Genomic DNA, 27,165 nt, shown 5'->3' with positions numbered 1-27,165 from the left:
GTGTATAATCAGATTTTACAACCTTTGAAATCCCTATGTAACCTCCCTCGATCTTACCTCTTTTCTTCTCTCTCTCGGTTTCTTTTTTTTTTTTTTTTCTTCTTCTCATCTCCTCCTCGCCTCTTATACTTTTAACCGCTAACCGCTTCCCCGATCCACGATCTCCACCTCTCCAGTTCATAACCGCTAACCGCCCACTCATCGCCTCAAGTACCGCTGCCTATATCCCGACTTCACTCTCTTCGGTTTCTTAAGTTACCTCGGTCTTTGGGACATGTCATCCCCATGGTCATGAATTTGGTAGATACAAATGCCCTCTCGCCCCCGAACCTCGTGAAGAACTTCGTTTGGGGTCCGGAGATATCCTCAAATTTATCGATCCGCGGCCCTCCTTCTTTTGCTTAATGATATCGTTGCTTTCTTCTCAACGGGCACGCATATCTCTCAACGGACAATGCCTCGCGACGCGCCATGATTACCTCGCGTAACCTCGACCCTCGTTTCTTCGATATCCACGTGGCCCATCCTCCGGACCATTTCTCTTGGCCTTTGATAGTACCCTCCGGAAAATTACTTTGTTACCCCCCGATGCTTCAATCCCCGCCAAACCCTCAAACCCTTCATCTTTCCCATTATTCTTCCATCTTTCATTCTCTAACCTCGTTTCTTCTTCTTCCTCTTCCCTTTTCTAATTGTTCCGGCTTCTTGTTGTTAGCATCTTCCTCCAAAATGTTCTCCGACCTCATCCGTCTCCGTCATTTTGTGCTTTCTTTCCTTTGCTTGCAATTGAAGGTCGGGTTTGCTCTCCTTCCTCTTCCCTTTTTCCATTCTTGGTTTTTATTTAGTTTCGATCATCGTTCATCTTTTTCCCCGCCCTCCAGCCGTGGATATCTTTATCTTGATCGAATTTTGGAAATCAAAGCTTTTCGTTCCACTTTCGAGTCCGCTTCGAGTCCTCGAACTCCTCCGCCGTCCGATCCGACGACGGAGACCCCACCCCTCTATATCTAGTAACACCATCGCCGACGGATCGATTCTCCCACCTCCTCCGCCGACAAGCCCTACCGCTTATCCCTTCTACCTCTGGGAGATCGTTTAAGCTTCCCCACCCCTCATCATCCTACCGCAGACTAACCTAGACGCAGCCAAAGCCGCTTTTATGGCATCCCATGATGTGTTTGTTAGAGCATGTGGCATAACTCATTTTCCCCATCTTGTAGAACCGCGCGCCGGGGCCTCGGTCGTTCCGGATGGGCAAATAGTAGCCGCCGGCTTAAGGTTCCCTTTGCCTTTGCTTGACATAGAAGTATGCAATCACTTCAACATTCCGCCATGTCAAGGCATTGGCAATTTTGGCGGTCATGTACGCCAACTTTTACAACAAAACCAACTCTCCCCGGATCAAACTCCTCACATGTCATTGCCCATTACTTCATCAAAAAGAGTACCAAGTTTGGCAGTAGGCTATCAATCCTTTTGTAGTCGTCCACCTAAAGAAATCTTTCATTCTTCACATCACCACCTCGATAAAGTGTGGCACCATTACCCTTTGTATGTGTCCTGAACTTTCTCGGCGGGGACATCCCTTCCGAGGGTTTCTAAGGCACTTACACTTTCTCGGGAGCGTAAGTGTATCCGAGCAAAATCCATTCTTCTTCCGCCTTTGACCTTGCCGCTAACTTTCTTTGTCACAGTTTGGAGGCCCGATTCTCATTCACAACTTTACAATGGTGTCTACTCCGCAATCTTTTCGAACTCCGCGATCCGGGAAACGACCACCGCCATGCCTTCTAGGCATTGATCCCGAAAAAGCCACTCCGGCCCTTCTCGACCCAACCCTCAAAGACTTCGCCCGTGATCAAGGCCCTTTCTATCGTCCGCTTCCACCTAAAGAGAGATTGCCCAAACCTTCTCCCCCAAGACTAAGAAGAGGCTACACCAAAAGATCTCTCATTCACAAGCCGAGGCCCTTAGAGCCGGGCCAGCCGACGGACCAAAAACCCTCTACCGCCGCTCCGCACAATCCACCCCAAAGTGTCCCCGCTCATATTCTTCCTTTTGCCGATTGGGGAGGATTTTTTTTTGCGCCTCCGACTCCCTCCGCCCACCCGCAACAACATGGATGTCAACAAACTCAAATTGTGGGACAAATGACCACAAGATGAGCAGACCGACCGCGCCGCAGGCCACCCGCCAAGAGGTGTAGAACCAAAACACCTCCCACCTCGCCCCCCCGCCGCCTTGAGCCCGCGCCCCACGGCCGCCGGTCCCATCATCGCCATGGTAAGGATCCCGCGTCTGCTGGGCTGAAATCTGCATCCCGAAGTTCAAGGCCGGGATCGCCTCACCACCACTAGAGACTCCGCTTTTAGACAATGCCGCGTGGTCGCCTCTCGTTTCTTCTCATCCCATCTTCCACGAGATCAAGCCTACGGTGACTCGGGAACGTTTGCTGCCCACCGCGCTGCCATCTACACTGGGTGGGAGAAGGTGAGTCTCATCTTGATTCTCTTACCTTGCATCATTACTTTGTGTCACCTCTAACTCCTCTCTGTGTTCAGCTGAGCCTGGACATAGGCTACGTCATCCGGGGATTGACTAACACCTTGGACACCCTGGAGACGGTGAAGCAGGAGATCCATGGGCGGCGGATCTACCGAAGGCAAAATATGCCAAGCCGAGAAAGAACGCGATGACTCTCGAAAGGCACACACAACGACAATAAGGTCACGTGGGGCTCTCCGTCGAAATAGCGGACCTTCAGCAAACCGACTAGTGAGAAGGCAAAGAATGGAGGCCGCCAAGCGAAACCACCTTTTGACCGGGTCCCCTCGGTAAATTCGACCGCTTCCGCGATTCTAGCGTAAAAGAAAATCGCTAGAAAACTGAAAGCGCCGATGGCCGAAGCTTACCGCCGGGAGACTTCTTCCCTCGCCGCCTCCTCGCCTTTGACCAAGCCGCCCGATCCACCGCTACCTCCTCCGGTATCCGAAAGGAGCCCTAAGATCGCCCCGGTGGCCACCGATGAGGTAGTGAACATATCCGGGCGCTCACCCTGTAAAGAGATGCCCGAGGACACCTCTACTCCCGCACCCGCCGAGGAGCAGTGATCGGAGTTCAACCCTTTGTTTTATATCTCAATATCTTTTGTAATATACTTGTTCTTTACTTGGTGTTCTGGATATTATGCGTGCCCCGTATTTCTGGGTGTTCCCAGCGGGCTCAAACCTTTGCCAATCTCGATGTATTACAGATATTTTTTGTGGGAAAATGTTTTTCCAAGTTGCTCAACTATATTATGCTTAGCTGTCTGTGACAATTTATTTTTGGGGCCGCACAGTCCGCCCAAAATTTGTTTCTGGACCACCGCATCCGCAGATGGCTTCCCATCTCACCGCCTCTCGGCACCGTAGGGCTATTTGGGGCGCCTTTTAGTTTGCCCCCTCAGCTTGGTTTCGACCTATTCGTCCCCGCAAGCGGCTCGTCCCCTCGTTATCTCTCACCAGTGAGGCTCTTTGGGCGGCTCGGTTTTGCCCCCCCAGCTTGGTTTTCGGACATCGTCCACGGCGGCTCGTCCCTCCGTTATCTCTCTCACCGTGTGAGGTTCTTTGGGGGCACTTTCGCTTTGCCCCCGTTGGTTTTGACCTCATCGTCCACGGGCGGCTCGGCCCCTCGGCCGCCTCTACAGCCGCAGAGGCCGCTTGGGGCAGCCTTCGTTTGCCCCCATTGGTTTGAGTGTTCACGGCCATTACACCGCCAAATTCTTTGGTCTCGATTGCACTCGATTCGATGACAAAGATGGGCGACACATAACATCATCATACACTTAGATGAGAATCTCCGCATTCCGTGAGGTTGTCTTTAATTAAAATAAAACTGCATAAAGCATCACTCATAAAATTTCTTCAACATTCTTATGTTCCAAGGTCTCACGATGTCCTCCCCCTTCGTGAGTCTCAGAATCGATAGGTCCCGGCCCGCCTCCTTCTCACCACTTACGGTGTATGGCCCTCCCAGTTGGGCCCCAACTTTCCGTCCTTCTTCTTTTCTCTCGTGGTCAAGTTACTTTTCTTCTCGTAACGCGTCCCCCCACCGAACTGCCGTGGTTTCACCCTCTTGTCATATTGCCTCCGCAATCTCCGTGGTACTCTTCCAACTTGATGCGCCATATCCTCCTTTTTCTCCTCCTGAAGGTTCAGTCCGGGCAGCCTAAAATAACTTCATTGACTCCTCCCTCTACGGCCTCGGTTTCTCGTTGTCGCCTCCACCATCTCTACGGAATCACCGCCTCCACTCCATAGGCCATGGCAAATGGCGACTCTTGAGTGGAAGTTCGTGGTGTTGTTCGCACGCCCATAGCACCCGATTCAACTCGCCCCGCCCACGCCCCTTCGATCTTCTAACTTCTTCTTCAAATTATCCATTATAGTCTTGTTGAGGATTCTCGCCGACCATTCCCTCCGATTGTAAGGAGTTGAGAATCCTGCTTCACCTTGAATGCTTGGAGGAATTCGCTGCACTTTGCCCCCAATGAATTGAGTACCGTTGTCTGGATTATGGTATGCGGGCCCAAATCGGCAAATTATATTTTCCCACAGAATTTCTTGACTTGCTCCTCCTTAACCTCGCCGCGGCGCCACCCCAACCCATTTGGTGAAATAATCCGTCGCGCCAACACGAACCTTCGCTTTGCCATCGCCGCGGGACCGGTCCAACGATATCGAAATTTTACATGGCGAAAGGCCAAGGCTGAATACCTTATGCAAAGACTTCGGCGGGAGCATGTATCGGCCGAGAATCTTTGGCATTTCTCACCTCTTTTGCATACTCCGCCAAGGCCCCGCCATGTGCGCGGTCAAAAATACCCTTGAGATAATAATCGATGTGCCGTCGCCCCACCGCAACAATCCCCTCATGAATCTCACTCAAGACCTCTTCACTTGCTTTTAAGCCCAATACATTTCAATAACGGTCCACGACATTGCGTCAGATAAGTCACCATCTATCGAGTGTATCTTTGAGACACTGTTCCATTCTTTTCTCTCCCGCTTGTCCTCGATCTCGACCCGCAAAGGAAACTCTTTTATGGGTTCCTCCCACCGCCTCTTTTCTCGGTGACTCCCAAAATAGTTTCACCCTCGACGTGAAAGACTTAATTTCGACGGGCCGGCCTCGGTTCTTCGGTAGCACCGCCGCGAACATATGCTAACGATCGGGCGGTCGGTTCTCACCGCGCCCAGTGGGCTTAACTTGATCTGAGTAAACTTGTTAGCCTTTCTCCGTAATACCTCTAAATATTTTGCCATCCCGGGGCACCGGCCGCAAACTCTCCGCTTCATTTGACATATTACCAAATTGGAATCTGAATACACCGCAATTCATTCACCCCGATCGATCGCCATTTCCAACCCCGCTATCACCGCCTCATACTCGATTCATTGTTCGCCGCGAACCCCAACTTCATCGATAATTCTAATCGGTTGTTCTCCGGTGTAACCAACACCACCCCCGATCCCGCTTCCGTGTCGGTTGGGATCCATCTACAAAGACCCTCCACCCGCTTTCATATCCCGCGGGTCGAATGGGGTCATGACTAGGATCGCCCTCTCGCTTCCATAACCATTTCTTCTCCCCATGTATTCCTCGGCTGGGAATTCTGCCAGAATTCTGCCATAGCTCAGGCTTCTCGTGGGTACTTTATGTCGATGAACTCAAAGACTACCGCCCCACTTCAACATTCTTCCCCGACTTTTCCGCTTTGGGGCTGTTTGAGTGGTAAATTTGTCACCACCACTACCGAAAGTGAGCATCGGCACGGTTTTAGTTTCAAAGCCGAGAAAACCAACGCCAGAAAGCCGAATTTCGTTCCTCGCTATATCCGGTTTCTCATCTCTAACATGGTTTTGCTCACAAAATACACCGCCTCTCGGCTTGTCCACCACCCTTATCAACACGGAGTTGATTAGTGCATCTCGACACCCCAAGTACGATACGTTTTTCTCCTTGCCCCGTCGCGACAAGATAGAACTCTTCCCAAATAAACCTTTAACTTCGGAAAGCTTTTTCACACGCCTCGGTCCATTGGAGTCCGTTGTTTTTCCGCAAGAGTAGGTACAGGGTCTACACTTGTCCGAGGATTTTGAAATGAATCTGTTGAGAGCCGCGATTCTTCCTGCCAACCTCTGGACCTCTTTCACATCCTGGGGTGATTGCATCTCTACCAAAGCCCTGATCTAGTCCGGATTTGCTTCTATTCCGCGGTATGTGACGATGTAACCCAAGAACTTTCCCGACGTCACCCCAAAGGTGCATTTGTCAGGGTTCAACATCAGCTTGTATGTCCGTAATATTGCAAACGTCTCCTTCAATCCCTCCAGATGTTCCTCCTCGGTCATACTCTTTTCTACCATGTCATCTATGTAGATTTCTATTCCCCTTCTGATTTTGCTCTCAAACATCTTCTCACCTATCCTCTGAAAGGTAGCCCCGGCGTTCTTCAAGCCGAAAGGCATTCGGGTATAACAGTAAACTCCCCCCTCTACTATAAACGCGGTTTTGTCTTGGTCCGACTCATACATGAACACCGATTGTATCCCATAGATCGTCCATGAAAGAGAAGAACTTAAACTCCGAACCGATCCACCAACTTTATCCGCGGCATTGGGTAACAATCTTTTTGGACATTGTAAATTGACATCCGTGAAGTCGACACACATTCTTACTTTCCCATTCTTTTTTGGAACCGCGACAATGTTGGAGAGCCATTCCGTGAATTTGCATTCACGAATAATCCCCGCCGCTTTCAACCTATGTATCTCCTGTATCCCTCAAGCAGATACCGCGGCTTTAAGCCTCTCATTTTTTGGGCGGATGGGCTTGGCCCTTCTCTCATATACAACCTGTGACAAGCAAATTCTGGATCCAGTCCCACCAGATCCTCCACGGACCATGCGAACACATCGTTGTTCTCAATCAACAAGGCGGTCAACTTTGCTTTCCAACTCTCCGATAAATCGCCCCAATAGACACCGCCCCTCTCTCTAGTACTTTACGCTCCACCGTCTCCACCTCATCCATTGTCTTTGCCCCCACTGGCAACTCTGGGACCGTTACCGCGATCTGTGATTGCTACGCCTCGTGTCCGCCCTCTTTCCGCGCCCCCTTGTCTGGTGCGCGGATCAACTCTCGAACCACCACCTGGTGTATTCTTTGAGCCGCGGCTTGGTCTCCTCTTATCTCGTACATTCCTCCCTTAGTCGGGAAACAGATCACTTGATAGTAGGTGGATGGAATTGCCTTCATCTCGTGAATCCATCTTCTTCCCAAGATGGCATTGAATTGCGATGTGGAGTCCACGACCATGAAACGGGTGAACACCGTTACCGGACCTGCAGTTACTGGTAGCTCCAGTTCCCCTATGGGTTCGGTCATGCTACCGTTGAATCCAAACAGATTGGTCCGGGGAGGCTTCAATTGTTTCTTCTCAATATTCATTTCCTCCATAGCACCGCTAAACAACAAATCAACTGAGCTTCCGCAATCTATTAACACCCTCTTCACCATGTAATTACCCACTGCAATTGTTATCACCAGCGCATCCTCGTGGGGAGAGATTACCGCTTCCAGATCCTTTGGTGAGAATTCTATCCTACCATCCCCTCCTCGTGGCCCCTGGCGCACCGGGTCGAATGCTTCGAGACCTCATTTATCTGGCTGTAAGTTTGACGCCCTCCCGACTTTGTCCCGTGAGCATTCCTTCCCCTCTGTTTCCCAATCAAGATGACATTAATGGTTCCTAGGATCCTCGCTTACGGCTGGCGCTTCTTTGACCGGACGTTATGCCTCCACGATGAACTCTCTCGGAACCCCTTTTCTATCATTCTCTACCACCCATCGCAAAGCTTTAAACACTCATTGGTTCCGTGGTTTCGATCCGTGGTAATACGCAAAAAAAGCTTCTTTCCAATTCTCTAGGCGTGCTTCTGGACCTTCAAAATATGCATCCCTTTGATTAACGGCAATATCTCCTCTAAAGTTTTGTTCAAAGGAGTTGTCGCTATATCGGCGGTATGGTTTTCTCTCGAAAGTGTCTCTCCTCGCCATGTCTCGACCTCTCTCTTTGTGTGTGTCTCTTCCTGTAAGATCCCCTTCACGGGCCGTAGCCTTTCCTCTCTGTCTTTCGGGTCGTTACGTCTACACTATGCATCGATTTCTCCGTCTTCCTAGGCTCCTTAGCGGTTCTGCGCAGATATCCTCATATCGTATGTATTTCTCGACCTTTGGATACAACGCATGTAACGTCGTGACTTCGATTTTGGACAATGATTCATGGACTCTAGTACCTGCTTCAACCCATCTTTGGAATGCTATTACTGCGGTGTGCTCATCCAAATTCTCGACCCTCACGCCTCCTCCTTGAACCTACAAAAATTCCCTCGGCCTCTCGCCGGTTTCTGTTTGACATTGAAGAGGTCCGCGATGTCCACTACTCTCCGCTTTCGATGAATGAAATGGTCCACAAATGCCCGCTCCAAATCCTCGAACTTTTTTATATTTAGGGCGTCAATCGGTAATACCAATCGAAGCTCCCCTTTCGTTTGCGGGAAACATCATGCAGTTCCGTCATACTTACTCTCTTGCCACATCTGGCGCCTAAAATGGTGTAAAGTGGTCCGCGGGATCACCTTTCCCGCCATATCGCTCGAACCTCCGGTTCGCGAAACCTCTTCTGCGGTACCTCTCGAATTCCAAATGAAATCCGGTAGCGGTTTTTAAGTCCGACTACTACCTTCTTCACCACCCCTTGGCTTTCTTTTTCGCCGTCCGGCTTATTTCTCTATCCTTTTCAATCATCGCCTGGATCACCTCCAACGTGACCCTCCCCCTCCGTGATCATCACCTCTTGGCCTTTGAGGCTTCCTCACTCTGTTCCCCATCTCGCTATTCTCTCGGCTCTCTAGTCCCTCCCCCCTCTTTGTGTAGTTTCCCTTTCTCTTCTAAGATCTTCATTCTCCTCCCTCAATCTCGCTACTTCTTCCCTGCAAGAGTCTCGGTTGCCTCTGTGCCGCGTCTTGAACTTCCTCCTCGGTGTTTCTTCCAACTCCACACTCGAGCCTCTCCTCTCATCGATTCCCTCTCTCACTTTTTTTGGTCTCCCTCTCCCTTTCTTAGTCATCGTTGCCATCCTATAACCCTTTTCTTCTTGTCTCTAAACCGTAGGTCACTTTCGTGTTTCCCACGACGGCCGCTAAAAATATATAATCAGATTTTACAACCTTTGAAATCCCTATGTAACCTCTGATCTTACAGCCTCTTTCTTCTCTCTCTCTCAGTTTCTTTTTTTTTTTTTTCTTCTTCTCTTCTCATCCTCTGTCTCTTATACTCCTTAACCGCTAACCGCTTCCTGATTCCACGATCTCCACCTCTCCAGTTCATAACCGCTAACCGTCCACTACTGCCTCAAGTACCGCGGCCTATATCCTGTACTCTCACTCTCTGGTTTCTTAAGTTACCTCGGTCTTTGGGACATGTCATCCCCATGGTCATGAATTTGGTAGATACAATTAGTTTTCCTTTAGTTTGGTGAGAATGTTTTGTCACAATATAACAATCTGAAGGCTCAACTTATCTCATGGAAGACATTTGTTTTACATTTGTTTGTGATTGTGACTTATCAATAATTTGTATTGTCTCCAGATAATTATGCTCTTTACAAATTATACTTCTTTTTCTTTAGCACTAGAATTAATGAAGAAACTGCACAAAACCTTATTCCCACCACTTATGTGGCTGTAAATGATTTGACATTAAACTTAAGGAGATGCGTTGTCTCAGGATGCATTCTTTTTGAATGTTCGTAACAAAATATGCAACACGACTCAGATACTGAGACCAATATATGATATACTATTAAAGGTGTGCATTCTTTCTTCTTGGGATCAGATGCTGCTCTTCTGTATTTGCACTGCTGTCCAGTGTGGAATTTCTATGTTCTGAAATGAAAAGAACGTAAATTGTAATTTCAAATTATAAATATCAACACCACCAAATCGCACAAGCACAAGCTCACCCTTTAGAGAAAACAAATAATAGAAGTTCCTAGTGAAATTGGATAATGTACAATTTTAGGGGTCAAAATGCCAAATTATAGGAAATGGTCGAAGGAAATGAGACGTCTAACTGCCATGAGGAATTATCTCATCTATTTCTCTCCACCTGAAACGGAAGAAAAGAGACTCTTATTATGCTCCATTGCCTTATCTTTAGGCCACCTAAAACCACAGTGTGCGTTGAACCATTCTTCCTCTCTCATTTTACCTTTTGCAATGCAAGTACCATCTTCTTCTTTTTGTTTTTGTTTTTGTTTTTTTTATTTTCTTCTTATGTAGTTCTTTCTACTTCTCCATTTGAATTTTCTCTCCTACTATGTTTGTTAGGGAACGTGAAAGATTTCAAGGTGTTCATGGTGATGGCTTTATGCATGTAAGAGTGATTGCGTACAGAGTTAAATGTAAGATTGGTTACGTACAGTGTTAAAGAAGAAAAGATAGCAACAAATAAAGAGGTGTAAATATGACTTCGGTGCAGGCAGTTGGTCTTCACCCAAATGCATCGGATGGTGCAGTGGTATGTTATGCACCTAGAATGATCACTGCAAGTGGATTGTGGGACGGTGATAATCCCTTGGATTACTCTCTACCCCTCTTCATTGTACAAACAATGCTTATCGTTGTTACCACCAGAAGTCTAGTTTTCATCCTCAAACCGTTGCAACAACCCAGAGTCGTCTCTGAGATCCTGGTAAGTAACAGTTTACATGTATTATGTTCTAAAATGAGGCAAAATGATTTGGATAATTTCTCTGTCTATAAAGACAAATGGAAACACGGGATAGGTTTGGGTGAATTGGTCTCATTTATTTTCAAAATGAGTGTCACAACTATCAAATGATTTGACGACAACTTATGTTAGAAGAATCTAAACCTATTATTCTTGTTAAGCTATGCACTTCCACTAAAATGGATTTAATTTACTTTTCTTGTTGGATTAATGATTAAATTTGAAACTCTAATCTGTTCCAATGGCGACACTTAAGCCATTTTGATCAGAGATGTGTAATAGAACACTGAACAGATCGAAGAGGTAGGTAACTTGAAAGTTGAAACCAATAATAATATAACAGAAAAAACAATAAATTCAAGTGTTCGAAGAGGGGTAATCAACTTTAATTTTTTCTTCCATGGACAAGTTGACATATCTTCAGTCACTCTAGTTCTAGTGAGCATGTTGATTACTTTTAGCAGAACAAAAGGTACATGTTTATCAAGTAGGAGGAAGTGAGAAATTTGATCAAAAGACATCCATGATTATAACTTAGATATTTTTCTTGGAACAAGGTACTTTTGTTAGTTGTTGCGATTTCACTATCCATGTTTGTGTTTCTAAAAGAATGATGTGTATGCATGACAGGGGGGAGTGCTGTTAGGTCCATCTGGAATCGGTTATAGTACGATGTTTGCAAATGCAGTATTTCCCATGAGGAGTGTCATGGTGCTAGAGACAGTGGCACATATTGGCCTCCTTTACTTCTTGTTCTTAGTTGGAGTAGAAATGGATCTTAATGTGATTAAACGTACGGGTCGAGAAGCCATGGTCGTTGCTTTGGCGGGCATGGCTCTGCCGTTCCTTACAGGTATCCTCACTGGCTTCATTCTCAAAAATGCAGCAGCCATAACCGAATACTCCTTTCTCCTCTTCTTGGGTATCGCTGTTTCTGTTACAGCCTTCCCTGTGCTTGCACGCATCCTTGCTGACCTCAAGCTATTAAACACCAACGTTGGGAGAATATCCATGTCTGCTGCAATCATAAATGACTTATGTGCGTGGGTACTCCTGGCTCTAGCGATAGCGTTGTCTGAAACCAAAGCCAGCCCCTCGTCTGCTATTTATATGGTCCTCTCTGCCGGTGCTTTTGTCTGTTTTTGCATCTTTGTGCTCCGTCCTGGTATTCAATGGATGATAAGCAACACACCAGAGGGAGAGAATTTTAATGACTTCCACATTTGTCTCATCCTCACTGGCGTCATGATATGTGCCTTCTTCACTGATGCCATCGGTACACATTCTGTCTTTGGTGCCTTTGTCTTTGGCCTTATCATACCCAACGGACCACTTGGAACTGCTCTTATAGAGAAGCTCGAGGACTTTGTAACTACGATGCTTCTCCCTCTGTTCTTTGCCATAAATGGACTCAGAACTGATCTTCGAGCTATCAAGAATGCCAAAACCTGTGTCATTCTATTGATAATTATCTTTCTAGCTTGTGTTGGCAAAATAGGTGGCACTCTCCTTGTTGCCCTCTATTATGAGATGCCATTTCATGAAGGGCTCGCTCTGGGAATGTTGATGAACACCAAAGGCCTAGTCGAGGTGATCATACTTAATGTGGGGAGGGAACAGAAGGTATCTCTCTTACTCTCTCTCCCAGGGAAAATTCTTTAAGCATTCCAATTATCTAACTACTTGAGAATACTAAAAGATCATGAAAAGAAAATTTACTAGTGGATGATTGTTTAAGTAACCTTTCTTATGATGTGTGACGGGATTTTAGGGAAGAAGACAATAAAAAATTGAATCTCCTATAACCATTTTTTAGTTTTACTCATTGTTTTAAAAGGTCTTTGAGGTGTACGCCTCGAGGCGCCTAAAATGCCCTAAAGGCGTTTATGCAATGGAAGCGTACGCCTTAGTAAAAAAAAATTAGACCATCATTTTTTTTTTTTGGGGATTTTACTTTTAGTGTGAGTAGACATCAACTTTAAATACTATAAATAGTATTGATATTCCAAACGTCCAAACTAACCCATCCTTAACATTTTGTAAGCACTTTAACTTGTAAACCTTCTTTAATCAATCTATGTATTCCCCCTTGTCTTGCAAAAAGTATAATTGGTAACTCTTAATGATATGAAACTCTAAATAAATCTCAAGTTCATGAATAAATAGTTGTATATAATGATGTATCACAAAGTTTACTTCACTTAATTGATTTTTGTTTGTTCACTTTTAATTTGTACGACTTAGAACTTTATACTTACATATTAGGAAATTTTTAGAATTAAGAAAATTCAATATGCTTGAGGTTTACGCCTTACACCTTGAGGCTTACGGAGTCGCCGTCATGAGCTGGTCAAGCGTTTTAAAACATTGGACTTTTACTACACCTCGGTGCTAGCTCAGGCTACAATTTCACCCAGAAAAGATGTAACTTGTAAGCCTCAGAATATACCTGAGGCTAGAACCTCAAGGTGATAGCCTAAAAGGATGTGCTAATAGATGTGTACCCGCAAAACACTGATGTACGCATGCACAAGTATGTTTGTGTAAGAACACATAGATATATACCTACCTTTTCAATGGATCGAGTGCAGGTTCTTGACGAACAAGCGTTTGCAATCATGGTGATTACTGCAGTGGTGCTGACAGGCATCACCGTACCCGTCCTAAAAACAATTTACAGGCCTGCCAGGCCTTACACAGGAAAGAAGCACAGAACAATTCAAAGATCAAAGAAGGATAAAGAACTAATGATATTGGTGTGTGTTCATACTCCTCGCAATGTACCAACCATAATCAACCTCCTAGAGGCTTCACATCCCACCAAGAAGTCCCCCATCTGCGTATATACACTCCACTTAGTGGAACTTACCGGTCGTGCCTCCGCCATGCTCATAGTCCACAATGCCCACAGATCTGGTCATCCTGCTATCAACCGTACTCAAGCCCAATCCGAGCACATTATTAACGCCTTCCAGAACTATGCACAACATACAGGAAATGTCATCGTTCAACCCTTAACTGCCGTCTCCCCCTACTCCACCATGCACGAGGATATCTGCAATCTTGCCGACAACAAGACCATAAGCTTAATTGTTGTCCCCTTTCACAAGCAGCAAACTATCGACGGTGGCATGGAGGTTACTAACCCATCCCTACGCACCGTCAACCAAAATGTCTTGGCCAATGCACCCTGCTCAGTTGGCATTCTCATTGACAGAGGCTTTGGTGGCTCCTCCCGGGTGGCATCGAGCCATATCACCCATCATATTGCAATGCTCTATTTCGGAGGCCCAGACGACCGAGAAGCACTATCATATGCGTGGAGAATGGCAGGGCATTCAGGTGTAAACTTAACAGTTATCCGATTTGTACCAGGAGAAGATGTGGTGGAACCACTTGTAAATTCCAATGAACCGAACCATCTGACTGTGAACACCAATAATAACAGAGAGAAGCAACTAGATGATGAGTTCATAAATGAGTTTAGGTTAAAGAATGTGAGTAAAGAGGCTGTGGTGTACAAAGAAATTGTAGTCAATCATGCAGAGGAAACAGTGTCCGCAATTCGAACCATGGACAGTATCCACAATCTGTACATTGTTGGCAGAGGGCAGGGCACAGTATCTCCGCTCACTAAAGGCCTCACTGACTGGAGTGAGTGTCCAGAGTTGGGAGCAATAGGAGACCTATTGGCATCTTCAGATTTTTTAGCAACAGTGTCAGTATTGGTAGTGCAACAGTATCCTGGGGAGGGAATGCACGGAGATGGGGTGGGAACACCTGAAAGCTCTGAAGTTGATAGCAACTGGTAGCTACCAGTGGTTATAATGGCTGTGGTAGAACCGTAGAAGTTGGAAGTCCTTAAACAGTTAAACCATGGAACAAATTAGTCAATACAAATTTCCAAATTGATGTGGACCTTCTCTCTCTCTCTGTTTGCCTTGACCACTAACTTAATGCCTAACTTGTTGAACTACTTTGCTTTAGGTTTATTTTAATTGCAAATCCATGATAGAGGATAGTGGAGATAGCGTTTTTAATTATTTAGTATCACAAACTTTTATTTTATTTTTCTTAAATTGTATCCAAATTATTTTTTTTTCTCAATACCACAAACTTCCAATTTCTTACGATTTAGTACTCAATGTTCAATTTCTATTTTCTGATAACCAAATTGTCCTTATATCTTTAATTTCCAAATTGTTACTCCATCACTTAAGTAAGTTACTATAGCCATTTAACCCGTTCCAATAAAATAAATTCCTAAATCCAATGGTGATAATATACCTTCTTCACCTACCACCCCACCTTTTAGATAAAAAAAACAATTTTGGTTAGTAGTGGCACAGGTGGAGGTGGTGGCAAAAGTAGATAAAAAAAATACATTTAGTTACAAATTATAAAAAAAATAAAAAATAGATAGGAACATTTTGATAAGATAAATGTATAAATATATCAAATCGTAAAAATTGAAAGTTCATAGTACTAATAGAGTAATAGACAAGAAAAAAAAATCAAATACCATTTTTTTTAAAAAATAAAAATTCATAGTACTAAATAGTTATAATATATTTGATGTAAAATATACAGAGCTATTTTTTTTCAACATACTGCAATAACTTACATTTTGGTGATTATTTTTCTTTAAGTAAACTTATCAATGATTCCTGTATGAAGTTTATTGATGGTTGTCTGCTCAAAACAGTCTAGCTTAACTGTAGAGATTCTTAATACATGAAAGGGTAGTAAGGAGCCTTTTTTGTCCAGAGTGTTGTGCCTTGCAAAGTTGAAGTAAAATTCCCTATGAGCCTACTATCTATATTGCCCACTACCGCGGGCCCAAATCATGGTGAGGGCCACGCATCACCCACTCGCTCACAAACCCTTTTACTTCATCAACATCTGTTACATAACCAAACCAAGTAAAGGAATCTTCAAAATCATGCAAAAGAAAAAGAAAAACACACTTCAGCGAATTGATTTTGAGTGATTTTTTTTTTTTTTTTTCAGAAATATAAATAATGACGCTGTATCATATATTTTAATATAATTGTAGGTAGCACTTTACTTCACAACACCTTGTTGCATAACCAAAGTACAGAAGTCTTCCCTTTCTTCTAGCACCACCAAACAGATTGGCAGAGAATCACTCCATGACTTCAACCCCACTGTTTTCTGCATTATGACATTTAATTTGTAAGATCAGCAGAAAAAGTAGTAAACACAAAAATAGGTGAGTAAAGCCCACAGTAAAATTTGCAGTTGAAAAGGCAAAGCTGCGTCGAGGCATCTTTTGTGGGTGGCTAATAGTTTTATAAGTACTGCAACCGATCAAACAGAATGGTCTTCAAATAAGAACAGATAAAGTTGTAAAACAAACGTCATACCATCACTAAATTGTATGTGAGGTGATAATGTAATAGTTTAACATGCAATAGGTATAAGTATAACCATCAAGAAAATCCAAAGGTGGCTTGAAAATAAAGAATTACCTTTGATTTGCCTTGGTTTTGCTTCTAGTTGAAGCATTCTTCTTTCCACCTGTTGAGACAGTCGAAGAGATTATCTTGGATTTGGATTTAGATGCACCTGCAAACAAAATCATGATTAATGGGAACAGTGTGGCTTTTTACCAACTACAAGATTTAAAATCACCTGTCATAGAAGTTTTCGGTGATTGAACCTCTAAATCATCCGACTCTGTCAAAACACTGGAAACACCAGATTTTTCTGCTGACTCTAGGAACCTTGCATCTGATTCACAATTCCGAGCTTGGGAGGTATCCACCTCTATTGATGGGTTAATTACTTCACCAACTGTTCCATATGAAATACTAAGGTTAAACACTATTGCCGGCTTTTGTAACAGCAACAGGCAACCCGTCCTACCACCCACACCAGAACAAAATAAATTAACATAAACATGAATGGAGAACGTAATTCTGAGAAAACGAAAAGAATGATCACACTATGATCAATCAACTTACACAGACATTAAGGTGGTAGTAATTCATTTAAAATATCCAGATATAAGGGAAGCCCTTCCAGCCTTCCACACATTCACCCTCATCCTTCCTGGTGTAATTTCTCACCCAGTTTTGGTAATTGCCATATCATCAAATACAAGAATTGAAGATATGAACAAGGCCTTCTATCAACTAATAAATCAGTAGATACTAAATCAAGACAGTACTGGGAACAGCGTCCAGACCAAAAATATTAGTCGTCGTTACTCAGTTTCTCCTGAATAGGAGACCATCTCATAGAGCAACAGTAGAAGCGAAATGGAAGAAGAGAATGTTGGTTGTGAGGCATAAACAAGTCATGACACTAGCCACAACTCAAGCAAACCCCACAGCTTGGATCAAATCATAAGTAAAAGTCATATCGAGAAGTAATTTATTATTTATGTCATAATTGAGAAACCAACCTTCAGCTGCCTGCGCTTCTGCATCTTCTTCTCCACAGTCTTCCTTGCTCTCCATAATCCCTTCCAAGCTACTGACTTTCTGTTGGTGCACTTGAGCATTTCTAGCAGTCGCCTCCTGTTCTTTCTTCTCCATGTGAAACTTGTTCAACTTCTCCTCAAATTCCTCAATGCAAGCTTTCAAATCTGGTTTTGCAAACTTTTTAGCCTGATTTATATCAAAAAGTAAAATTGAGTAAGCAGCCTCACATAAACTATGTGATGTAAATCACAGTGACAAGCAACATTGACAATATGAATAGTCTACTTTAGTACCTTGCTAATTATGTTTTTGAAATTGTCCATCACAGAAACCTCACACAGAACATGCTCATAGATTTTGAAAGAATCCATAAGCTTTCTCATTCCCTTCTCAGTGAATGTCAGTAAAGACAGACAATAGGATATATCTTGCCACTGTTTAATATCTGCAATGAGTTCAAAGGCAAAAATTAAGGAGTAATGCTCAAATGAAATAACTTTCTTAACAAGCTTGGTCTTGTACTTTCTAAAAACAAAATATGTCTGGCCTCGCACAAAAACCCGAAAGGAAAGAGGACATTGGTGATATCAGGGACCAATAATTAACTCCAAAGAGACATACCTGAGACTCCGCTAAACCTATTGCAAAGTTTTTCAACCAAAGATTCCATTTGTTTGTCCTGGATCAAAATTAAAACACATGGTCAGCTTTTTATAGAAATCACTTTCTTGCTTCTTTAACTTAATTGATCTATATCCACCTTCTTGATTGAACCTATCAAGAACTGCATAATGTTGCAGAAAACCTCCTCCTTCAAGTTTTGGTTGGATAATCTACTAAGAATATCTGGAAGTAGATTATAAATCCGGTTGCTACCTGCAAAAAGTTGTCGGACTCCCATTAGGATGCACTCATACCAATGTATTAATACCATAGTACAAAATGCCAAATTTTTTAAAATTTCATCCCTGGAAAAGTTGATACAAATTGTGACCTGAATAATGTCCAATGAAACTACAACGCTTGTGTTTTCTGTTTCTGTTCTAAAATAGAGTACTCAGTACTTTGCAATATCACGGCGTTTTGTACCATGATCAGAACTAATCCACATGAAAAATGGTCATATATTACCTCTCTTTGACGACTCGTGGAAAAAGAGTTTGGCAAGACTCGAAATTCTCTCATCTTCATCTTCTAACCGCACAGCCATTTCATTTATATAGCCTTTCACCTGATTAAGAAATACTTTGAGAATTCAGTCTAGATTATCCTTTAAAGGAAGAGAAAAAGAATGATCAAATTGTCTGTCAGACCTTCATCATGTCATTCAATATGAGATGAGAAAGCACCAAAACTGCATTTCTTCGGACAGATATCGAAGGATCTCGCAATCGAGCGTACATGTTTTCAGTCCAGGGCTCTAACAAATTAGGAAACCGAACAGCCAAGTCACCCAGAGCTATGGTGCAGTTGGAACGGACAGTCTCTGATGTTGCATTCTCAGCGATCGTGAAAAGAAGCTGGAGGTTTGCTTCACTGAGAACTCATTCAGTTAGTATTCAGGTACTCTCATCTGTTTGTGAAGTTACTTACTAAAGATGTGATATGGACATACCAAAAGTCGGCATCAATAATCATAAACCGACATAATGCAAGCATAGCAGAAGCATGTAGTTCTGGATGCTGGTAAAGAAAGACATAAGAACAGTTCAGTTTGCAGTTACAAATCTCTGGTTGAAATAACTAATCTCAAAGTTTATCCTACTACAAGATAAGGATTTGATATGGCACAAAAGCAGTGTAAGGTAATAAAAGAGAACAAACGAATCACCTTTTGCATAATACCAAAATTGCTACAAAGCTTTGACAGAAAAGGTGTGCATAACCCAATTAAGTTCTTGTCAGATGATGCACCGGAAACGATTTCTTTTTCTGATCTTTCAGAGAGAGTATCAAGTATTGCGTCCTTAGATGCGTCTAGACCTAACTCAGAATTTATTCCATCCTCCTGCAAGCAACCTCCAAAGAAGAAGAAATGATTGGACTACCATAAAGCATTAAAGCCTCAATATCCTCACCAAAAGACATGGAACCACACAAAAAATTTCAAGTGAAAGCACTTTGTTCAATCAACAAAACCACATGAAACATCCCAGTCTAACCTTAATCGTTGAGTCAACTTTTGTCACACAATCATCTTGGACAGTCTCAGAATCAGCATCGGGTTTCTCTTCCTTCTCTTTTTGTTTTCTAATTTTTCTAACACATGATTCAATGTAGACCAACTGGTTAAGTGCTACATGGCTTACAACAAATAGATATCTACTTAGTTTCGCTATTTGCAGAGAGGAATTGCTGCTAGTGCTAGCACTCTCAATGTCATTTGGTAACTCATCTCCTCCAATACATTCAAAAACAGATCCAAAACACCTTTTCACAACATCAGCAGCAAAGGATTCAGGAGTTGGATGTATCGCATATACAACACTTATGGCTTTTTCAGCAGCAGCGTACCATATGTTTCCCGGCAACCAAAGACCAGTTATTAAATCTTGTAAAATCCCAAACACCCGATTGCCGCAACTAACCATCAGATTATCCTTCTCTTCTTTAGACAAGTTTTGAAGGGCAATACAAGCTGTTCTAGCAAGGAGTGGCTCCTCTTTTGCCCAATGACCAAAACCAATATCAATAACGTCCTGCAAGTGAGAATGAAAACCCCTGTAGATGATTTTGCTGCCATGCAGAGGACTGACAAAGCCCCACGGCTTTGCTCTGCCGTCACCCCATTGACTTTAAAGGTAAAGAAATCCCACAAGGCTGATATCTGCAAATGGCGAGACGTACTATAAATTTTGACTAGGTAAAGGCGTAAAGCACATCATCAAAATTAAACAGTCGGAACTAGCTTGAATGTTTCTTCCAACTTTTATAATTTCTAAAAAATCTTGATATTGCACCAACCAGTGAGTAGAAGCATACAATCTTTACGAACATAAATGGGTTACTTATAAAGGTATAATGTAAAATGCACAGGTAACATAAAAGTGTTACACATTTACACCACTAAATTGCGGGGATAATAACTAAATCAAAACAATGATTGTGGCAAGGGCTCTACAGAAAAACATAAAAATGACGATACACTAGAAAACTCAAGAAAAGAATTAAAGGAAAATAGAAAAGAGATAAAGAAACATTAAAGATCAGATGGCAACCTGCAGAAGGCAGCTTACTAGAACACACTCAACCAGCGGCGCATAGGCATTACACAAATTAATAACAGGGCCACACTATCAAACTTAGCAAATTTGACTCCCTAAATCAACATGAATTACCAAGCAAATAAATAAAAGTAACTTGTATGAAGAAAAATGTTCATTAAATAAATAGAAAAATAAGCATACCGTGCTTGTAGAAATGTTGCCTTTGGATACCAAAGCAGAAACTATAACCTCCAGAGCTGCAAGATCACCAATATTTGAATCTATTGCTAGATCCAATAATTTTTTAGCTGTATCATTAGCGTTTTTCCTAATATATATTGTGATGAACGCATCCTCCACAGCATCAGAAACAGATTTGTCCTGTGAAAATACCTGTGCAAATCAAACATTCATACTGTCACTGCAGACAGCCAATTAAAGTTAAAATATACAAATTCATTCATCTTTGGAAAATGTCAGTTTTTTAGAAAGTGTTGAAAGGTCCAAAATCAGGAGCAATACCAATGGCAACATTTTACGGAGACAGGCTTCTGAGCCATCCACTTCAAACTGTCTGCACCTCATTAGTAAGAGAATAGTGTTTTCAACATCAGTGGCAGAAGATGAAGCCATCAATTGAACAAGTGTTGGCATCGTGTCTGATAAACACTCTGAGAACCTCAGACCTGCCTCAAGTGATGCTACCAAGGCCCTATTCTGTTCAGAATTTCCAATGTTTGCAACTAAAGAATCTTTCTGTGTAGCTCCATCTTCCACATGAGGCAAATAACTATCACTGATGTCGTGATCCTCCACAACCTCACCTTCAGATCTTCTATGATCACCTTTACCGTTTTCTTCAGACGTAACAATGTCAGGGAGCATTGCATCAAAGTGGCCATCCACACATGCAGCCGGCTCCTGCTCACTTAACTTCTCCCGATATTTCTCCAAGGTAGCCTTGAAAGAAGAAATGCGAAGCTGTGGCCCAAAAGGATTATGCTGCAACATTGCAATGAGTAAATTCAAGGCAGATTTCCTCACCATTGCACTCTTATCCTCCAACCTACCAGCTGCTATCTTTGCAACCTCATTCCACAAGCCAATAGAAATGGCATGTTCTTCACACAGTTCACCCCACACCTGAAGCACTCGACTCCTTGTGTATGCTGAAACATCACGGCACCGCTCAAGCAAAATCTCCAACATGGCTTGCTTGTTCCGCAACCGAACAGATTTTGAACTGACATCGCCCTCAATGTCCTTGAAAGCCTTAGAGACCAACTTCCCCAACACACCAACAAGAGCATTCCTTATCTTGTAAGATTCTCCACCAAAATGATCGATCAAGACCCCTACATTTGTCGACATTACCTTCGGAAGTCGGTCAGCTAACTCCACAAGAAAACGCCCCACGTTCTCTGCTCCAACAGTGTCCTTAACATAGTCTTTCGGGTTAGCCCGACCAATTTGTCTGATAAGGGCAATAGCCAAGCTACCATCTGCATACTTGTCCTCCGCCTTGGCAACAGCCTCAGCAAGATGGGTAACAACAAAATCAAATTTGTAAATCAAATGCAGAACTGAAGCACAAGACTGTTCCAAACAATGGTACTTAGTAGCACAAGCACCAATCATACGAGAAAGAGCATCTTTCGTATCGGAATCTTTCAACACTGTTGGATTCTCAAACATAGAAAACGCAGTCCTACAAAACACCATATCCCATACATTACACTCTAAAGTCTAAACACACAACAAAATAGCACAAGCAAAAACAAACTTACTTTGAGATGTAAGACATATAATTCTCATCCGGTTTAGAAGATCCAAACAGCAATGAAAGATTAATATCAAGTGAATTCGCCACTAAATTAACTATCCTCCCTCTTTGCAACTCCCAATTCCATAAATTCATAGAATTCTTCTTTCTACTCTTTCCCACCTAACAACACACAAAAAAAAACTCAATCTCAACCAAACCATAATCTATCTTAAACAAACGAAAACAAATCCCAATAAAACAATTACCTTAGTAGTAGTACCAGTAACTTTTGTAATATTCCCACTTTGCCCATTAGATTCCTCGGCAACAACAATAGTGAGTAGAAAATAAGTGTAAATCTTGAAAGCATTACGATATGAAGCAATTCGATCAATAATTGAAGAATCATCATCATCATCATCCTCATCCTCATTATCATACGCAACTCGAGCGAGTGAATCAACATTAGGTAATAAAACACTGAAATTAGACCGTAAACATTCGACTAAATTAAACTTACAAGATTTTGGTAGTTTAGTAAAATCTTTAGTAAGTGAATATACACGGTCAAATATATCTTGGTCTTCTATGCAGTAGAAAATTCCTTGTTTGATAACTCAAACGAAACACCTGAAAATCAAACAAAATAAATGAATAAAAAAAAAAAAAAAATAAAATTTGAATGGAGTGAAGTAATTTTTTTTTTTTTTTGACGAAATCGTCGAGTTGAGAAGATCGGAGAGATGTGATGTTGGTGGGAGATTGGACGTGGAGATGATGACTGTTTTCTTCTTCTTGATCTTGTTCTAGGGTTTGGAGATTGGGCGGGAAAATGAAAGGGGGAGCCATCGAGAGAGAGAGAGAAAGAGAGAAATGAGGAGTGGACTGAAAATTGATTCAAGGTTGGAGAAATAAATATGGCGGGAAAATTGAGGATTTGAATGTTTTTGAAAAGTCGGTCAATTTGGGTCAACGTCTAGGTGGGTAATGGGACCTACTTTCAATTTTGGATATATTCAGCCACCGGTAGGTATGATTGGGACACTGCACACGTGCTGACCTCTAAATAATTGAAAGTTGTAAATGGGAATGATATGATAAGTTGACAACATGTCTATGTCTAAAAGCTGTAAGACATTCGTTTATCTGGGCTATCACAGTCGCTATTATTGTTTCCATATATTTTTTTAAACACGTGAGTTAAAATGACATGGGTTCTCAACCAAATTTTATTTTTTCAAACTTGCGATAATGTCATTTGTTTACTCATTGGTTTGGAAGAGCTATGGGTGTAAGAGCAAGTCCAATTGGGAGCTATATGGGCCATAAAAATGCCAATCTAATGGAGTTACTAAAAAGGTCTTAAATTTGGAAAGAGTCAAAATTAAGACTTTTGGTAACCGTTGTTATATAATAAGTTCGAGAGACAGACGATATAGTTTTTGTCATCCGTGTGTTAAATTTCGACGGACGGCAGAAACTGTGCCATCCATCCAAAAAAAAATTCAAAAAATAATAAACGGACAGTAAAAACTATATCGTCTCGTATCGTTTAGCACTTCAAAACAGACAACGCGATTAGATTGGTTTTTTTATTTTGGGGAGCCAAAATTGACTAGGCGCTATGTAGCACTTTTAACAGCCCAATTTAACAGCTCTCCATTAGACTTGTTCTAAAATGACTAAAATCCTAAAGACATATACATAGAGCATGTGTGGAGGTGTAGATTTACCATGGTTCGGAAATAGTCGGATTCCACCCAAACACAAAAATTTGTACAAAAGATGAAAGTAGGTATAACTAGGCACTAAAAAAATGAAAGTAAAAATATATAAGGGCGAACAGAGAGAAACAGTCCATTCCATAGGCAGTCACTCAGGCAGATTTCATGTTTCATACGGATGTTTAAAGATGGATAACAGGCATAAAACCATACGAGTCATGTACTCTTCTAAATGGTTGTCCACAAACAAATTGAGAGGAAAATGAGCCACCCTTTTGGGTATGGGATTGATGGAGTCATGGGACTACTAGAGGAGTAACACTATACGTACCAAGGACTCCACCAACAAATTACACCAACACATACGTGGATATCCATTTCACCTTTGGTTATAATTCTCTTTCATTTTAATTTGAAATGACGAAAATAACTTTAGATATGCAATCAAGTTATGATCCCCAAAATGAATTAGTCACATCTTTTCCATTTTTTTTGCCGCTAAACCATTTTTTCCATTATTCACCTACGTTTTCTTGCTTCTTTTAGCATCTCAAATCAATTGTTAAAAACTAATTAGTATATATGTAATTGTTAAATTTAATTGTACAATATTCCATTAGTTGATTTGTGTTTTAGATTAGTGATTTAGTGAGATAGTTTAAACAAATCCAAAGTAACCCAAAAGAAAATATATATACAAGCACACATTGCATAAACGGAGTAGTTTTTTAGCAACTGACGATAGTTTTCTCCTACCATGGATGGATGAATTAGTTTTTTGAAATGATCATTTGCATCTCTCATCACATATCTAATAATTGTGATTTGTGTGGACTAATTGTTTTTTGAAATCACCACGATAGTATAATAGTTTTCTCCTACCATGGATGGACGATAGTTGTGATTTGTGTCTTTTTAATGCTAGTATAATAAAATTTTGCTGGTGTAGAAGAAAAAAAAAATAATAGTAGTATTTTTTATATAAATAAAGTGGCAGTAGAAAGTATTCACTTTGTTTTCACGGGCCCAGTCATTCACGTTTGCATTGGGATTAGTTTTTTTCGTCGGGATGGACACTCTCACCTAGTGATATTTTGTTGAAAGTTTTGAAATCTTGGTGAGCTTATGGCTTTGTCAACATTTTAGTAATCTCAAAATTCTTGACTATTCTTTCAAATTTCAATTTATCGCCTTATATTAACACAAGGGATATTTCTTTTATAGAAAAATCAAAGCACGCTTAATAAATTGTTTAGCAAAGTCAGTAAAATTTTTGGGTGATGATATCAGAAATCGATCTCTCCTAGCGATTTACTGATCTCATATAAAACAGATTAAAAAAAAAAAATTCTTGTTTAATCTTAAACAGATTTAAGCTTAAACAGGGAACAGTACAGAATCTGCTTTTATTCGTGTGTCTGATACCATATAAAGACCTGCTGCTCCTCTGACCCCTATTCTTTCTTAAATTCTCTGAGGTTCCAATTACAGCTGCTGTCCCACTTTGATCCTATCTAGAATGTGTGGTCCCTCCCAAAAGAAAACTCTGAAATAACCATTGAGTTTTATCCAACTTTTGTTGACAAGGAACAAATTTCAAGGAAGTTCTGGTGTTGGCCTTATTTATTTTTTCTGATTTGATCAAGAAGAGAGTGAGAGTTTGCTAAATCTGGACATGGTAATGCCATGGGGAATGAGACTTTGGATGAGTAAGATGGTGTGGGTGGCTCTCTGTGGTTGGATTTCTTCATGTTTGACTGTTGCTCATGAAATATCTCTTGCAATTAGGAATGGTGATGTTGGTACTTTTCATGTGGGCTGATCATTCCATCAATATTCAGGTATGTTATTTGCATAGCAAGTACGATTTTAGCTGATGATTGTAAAGATTTATTAGCTAAAATCTGTTAGAGAAAGCATGTATTTCTACAAGCACATCTTTAGTTAAGTCTGTTTGAAGGGTTTGTTCTTGGGTCATTTCACCAACAGGGCAACAAGAGCAACCAGTTCTGGATTCCTTGTTCGTTCAGCAATCTAATTAATCTTTTTATGTTCTGATACTTTTCTTATCTTTCTTGCCCCTCTGATCAATGTAGAATTAAGCTATAGTAAGTAACAAGACTCTGTAGGACTCAAAAGAACAGATGAAGATCCAACGAAGGTGAACTAACTAAATAGTCACCTTAAAGTCAAAATCATTCGGTTCGACATGGATGATGGATCTTTCATTCTGGAAAAGATGTTTCCTGTAATTAATGTTGTTTTTGTAGCAGATCAGGGACTCATGCACTTGGTACACTTTATCTGCAGGACCAGGATAACAGGATCTGAAATACTTGGACATACTACTTATCCTCTAGGGTCTGAACCATTCTCTCTTTCAGCGCAGTTGTAGTTGAGCTTCATTTATAGGTATTGCATACACCTGAAGAAAGGAATGGTTGGATATCCAGTTGCTACGAACGGGGGTAATCGAGCTTCAGAAATAATCCATCACAAGTGGTACAGCTATATTAGGAGCATGGTGGGGGACGTGGGGGTATTTCCAGTATGTGCGCTTGTGTAGCATTGTCACGGAGCATCAAGCTTCCATGTAATTAGCTATAACATGGTTAGCAGCTGATGCGAGTTTGTGCAAATGTACTTGCTTCACACTCATCACTATGAAGTTCAGTTCCTTTGCCTAGTCAAGACGTTGTGTTTGATTCATATGAGAAAAATTCCCATGGAAACAAACTTATCCCGCAAATGTTTAAATTTTACTGCTCCAGTATAAGTAATAGCGTCACCACACAATTACAAAACACTAAACAAATTAGCATAAACCGATAAAAAGGAGAGTGAGTACAAGAAAGAGACATTTTTCGATGAACTGACATGACGTCTACGGTCTATCCCATATTGGTTCAAGTTCCAGTGATACAAGGGTCAGGGGATCCAACCCCCAATTCAACGCTCCGTTGCTCCACCATATTATACAAGCCAAATTCAACATGATAAATAAAAAAATGGTCTGAACAACACTTGAACAAAAATCTGATTTCGGTTCTTGCTTACTGATCGACACACTATTATAATGTAGTCCAGTCCGCAATAATTTTGAATGGTAATGATTATTGAGGCATCGAGCTGTGAGGTGGCAGTGGTGGTGGTGGTGGTGGTAGATTTGAGTGATGACCAAT

General features: G+C 41.9%; 2 protein-coding genes and 1 long non-coding RNA gene across 3 annotated transcripts; 2 read left to right on the top strand and 1 right to left on the bottom strand.

The window, feature by feature from the left end:
- The first annotated feature begins 10,420 nt into the window (after positions 1–10,420).
- Positions 10,421–14,970, top strand: CHX15 (cation/hydrogen exchanger 15). The gene is made up of 3 exons (XM_086581171.1): positions 10,421–10,800; positions 11,470–12,462; positions 13,431–14,970. Exons 1-3 carry the CDS (start codon positions 10,573–10,575, stop codon positions 14,649–14,651), a joined length of 2,442 nt encoding a protein of 813 aa, XP_086437297.1. The 5' UTR covers positions 10,421–10,572; the 3' UTR covers positions 14,652–14,970.
- Positions 14,971–15,450: 480 nt separating this feature from the next.
- Positions 15,451–23,371, bottom strand: LOC147484395 (binding protein). The gene is given in 19 exon segments (XM_086579745.1): positions 15,451–16,014; positions 16,332–16,428; positions 16,495–16,656; positions 17,270–17,474; positions 17,582–17,733; positions 17,910–17,967; positions 18,049–18,164; positions 18,420–18,519; positions 18,602–18,824; positions 18,904–18,971; positions 19,120–19,296; positions 19,451–20,001; positions 20,004–20,115; positions 20,696–20,887; positions 21,017–22,202; positions 22,282–22,439; positions 22,526–22,858; positions 22,861–22,889; positions 23,320–23,371. Coding segments are annotated over 19 exon segments (3,987 nt in total). The 3' UTR covers positions 15,451–15,998.
- A 2,078-nt stretch (positions 23,372–25,449) lies between these two features.
- Positions 25,450–26,674, top strand: LOC147484394 (uncharacterized). Its single transcript, XR_015204083.1, has 2 exons — positions 25,450–25,824; positions 26,294–26,674. It is a non-coding gene; the product is annotated as an uncharacterized LOC147484394 (long non-coding RNA).
- The last annotated feature ends 491 nt before the right edge of the window (positions 26,675–27,165 follow it).

This window comes from Coptis chinensis, chromosome 8 (assembly GCF_015680905.1).
Source record: "Coptis chinensis isolate HL-2020 chromosome 8, ASM1568090v1, whole genome shotgun sequence".
Lineage (NCBI taxonomy): Eukaryota > Viridiplantae > Streptophyta > Magnoliopsida > Ranunculales > Ranunculaceae > Coptis > Coptis chinensis.
Note: the sequence above shows the minus strand (reverse complement) of the source record. Positions and strands in the feature narration are given on the sequence as shown.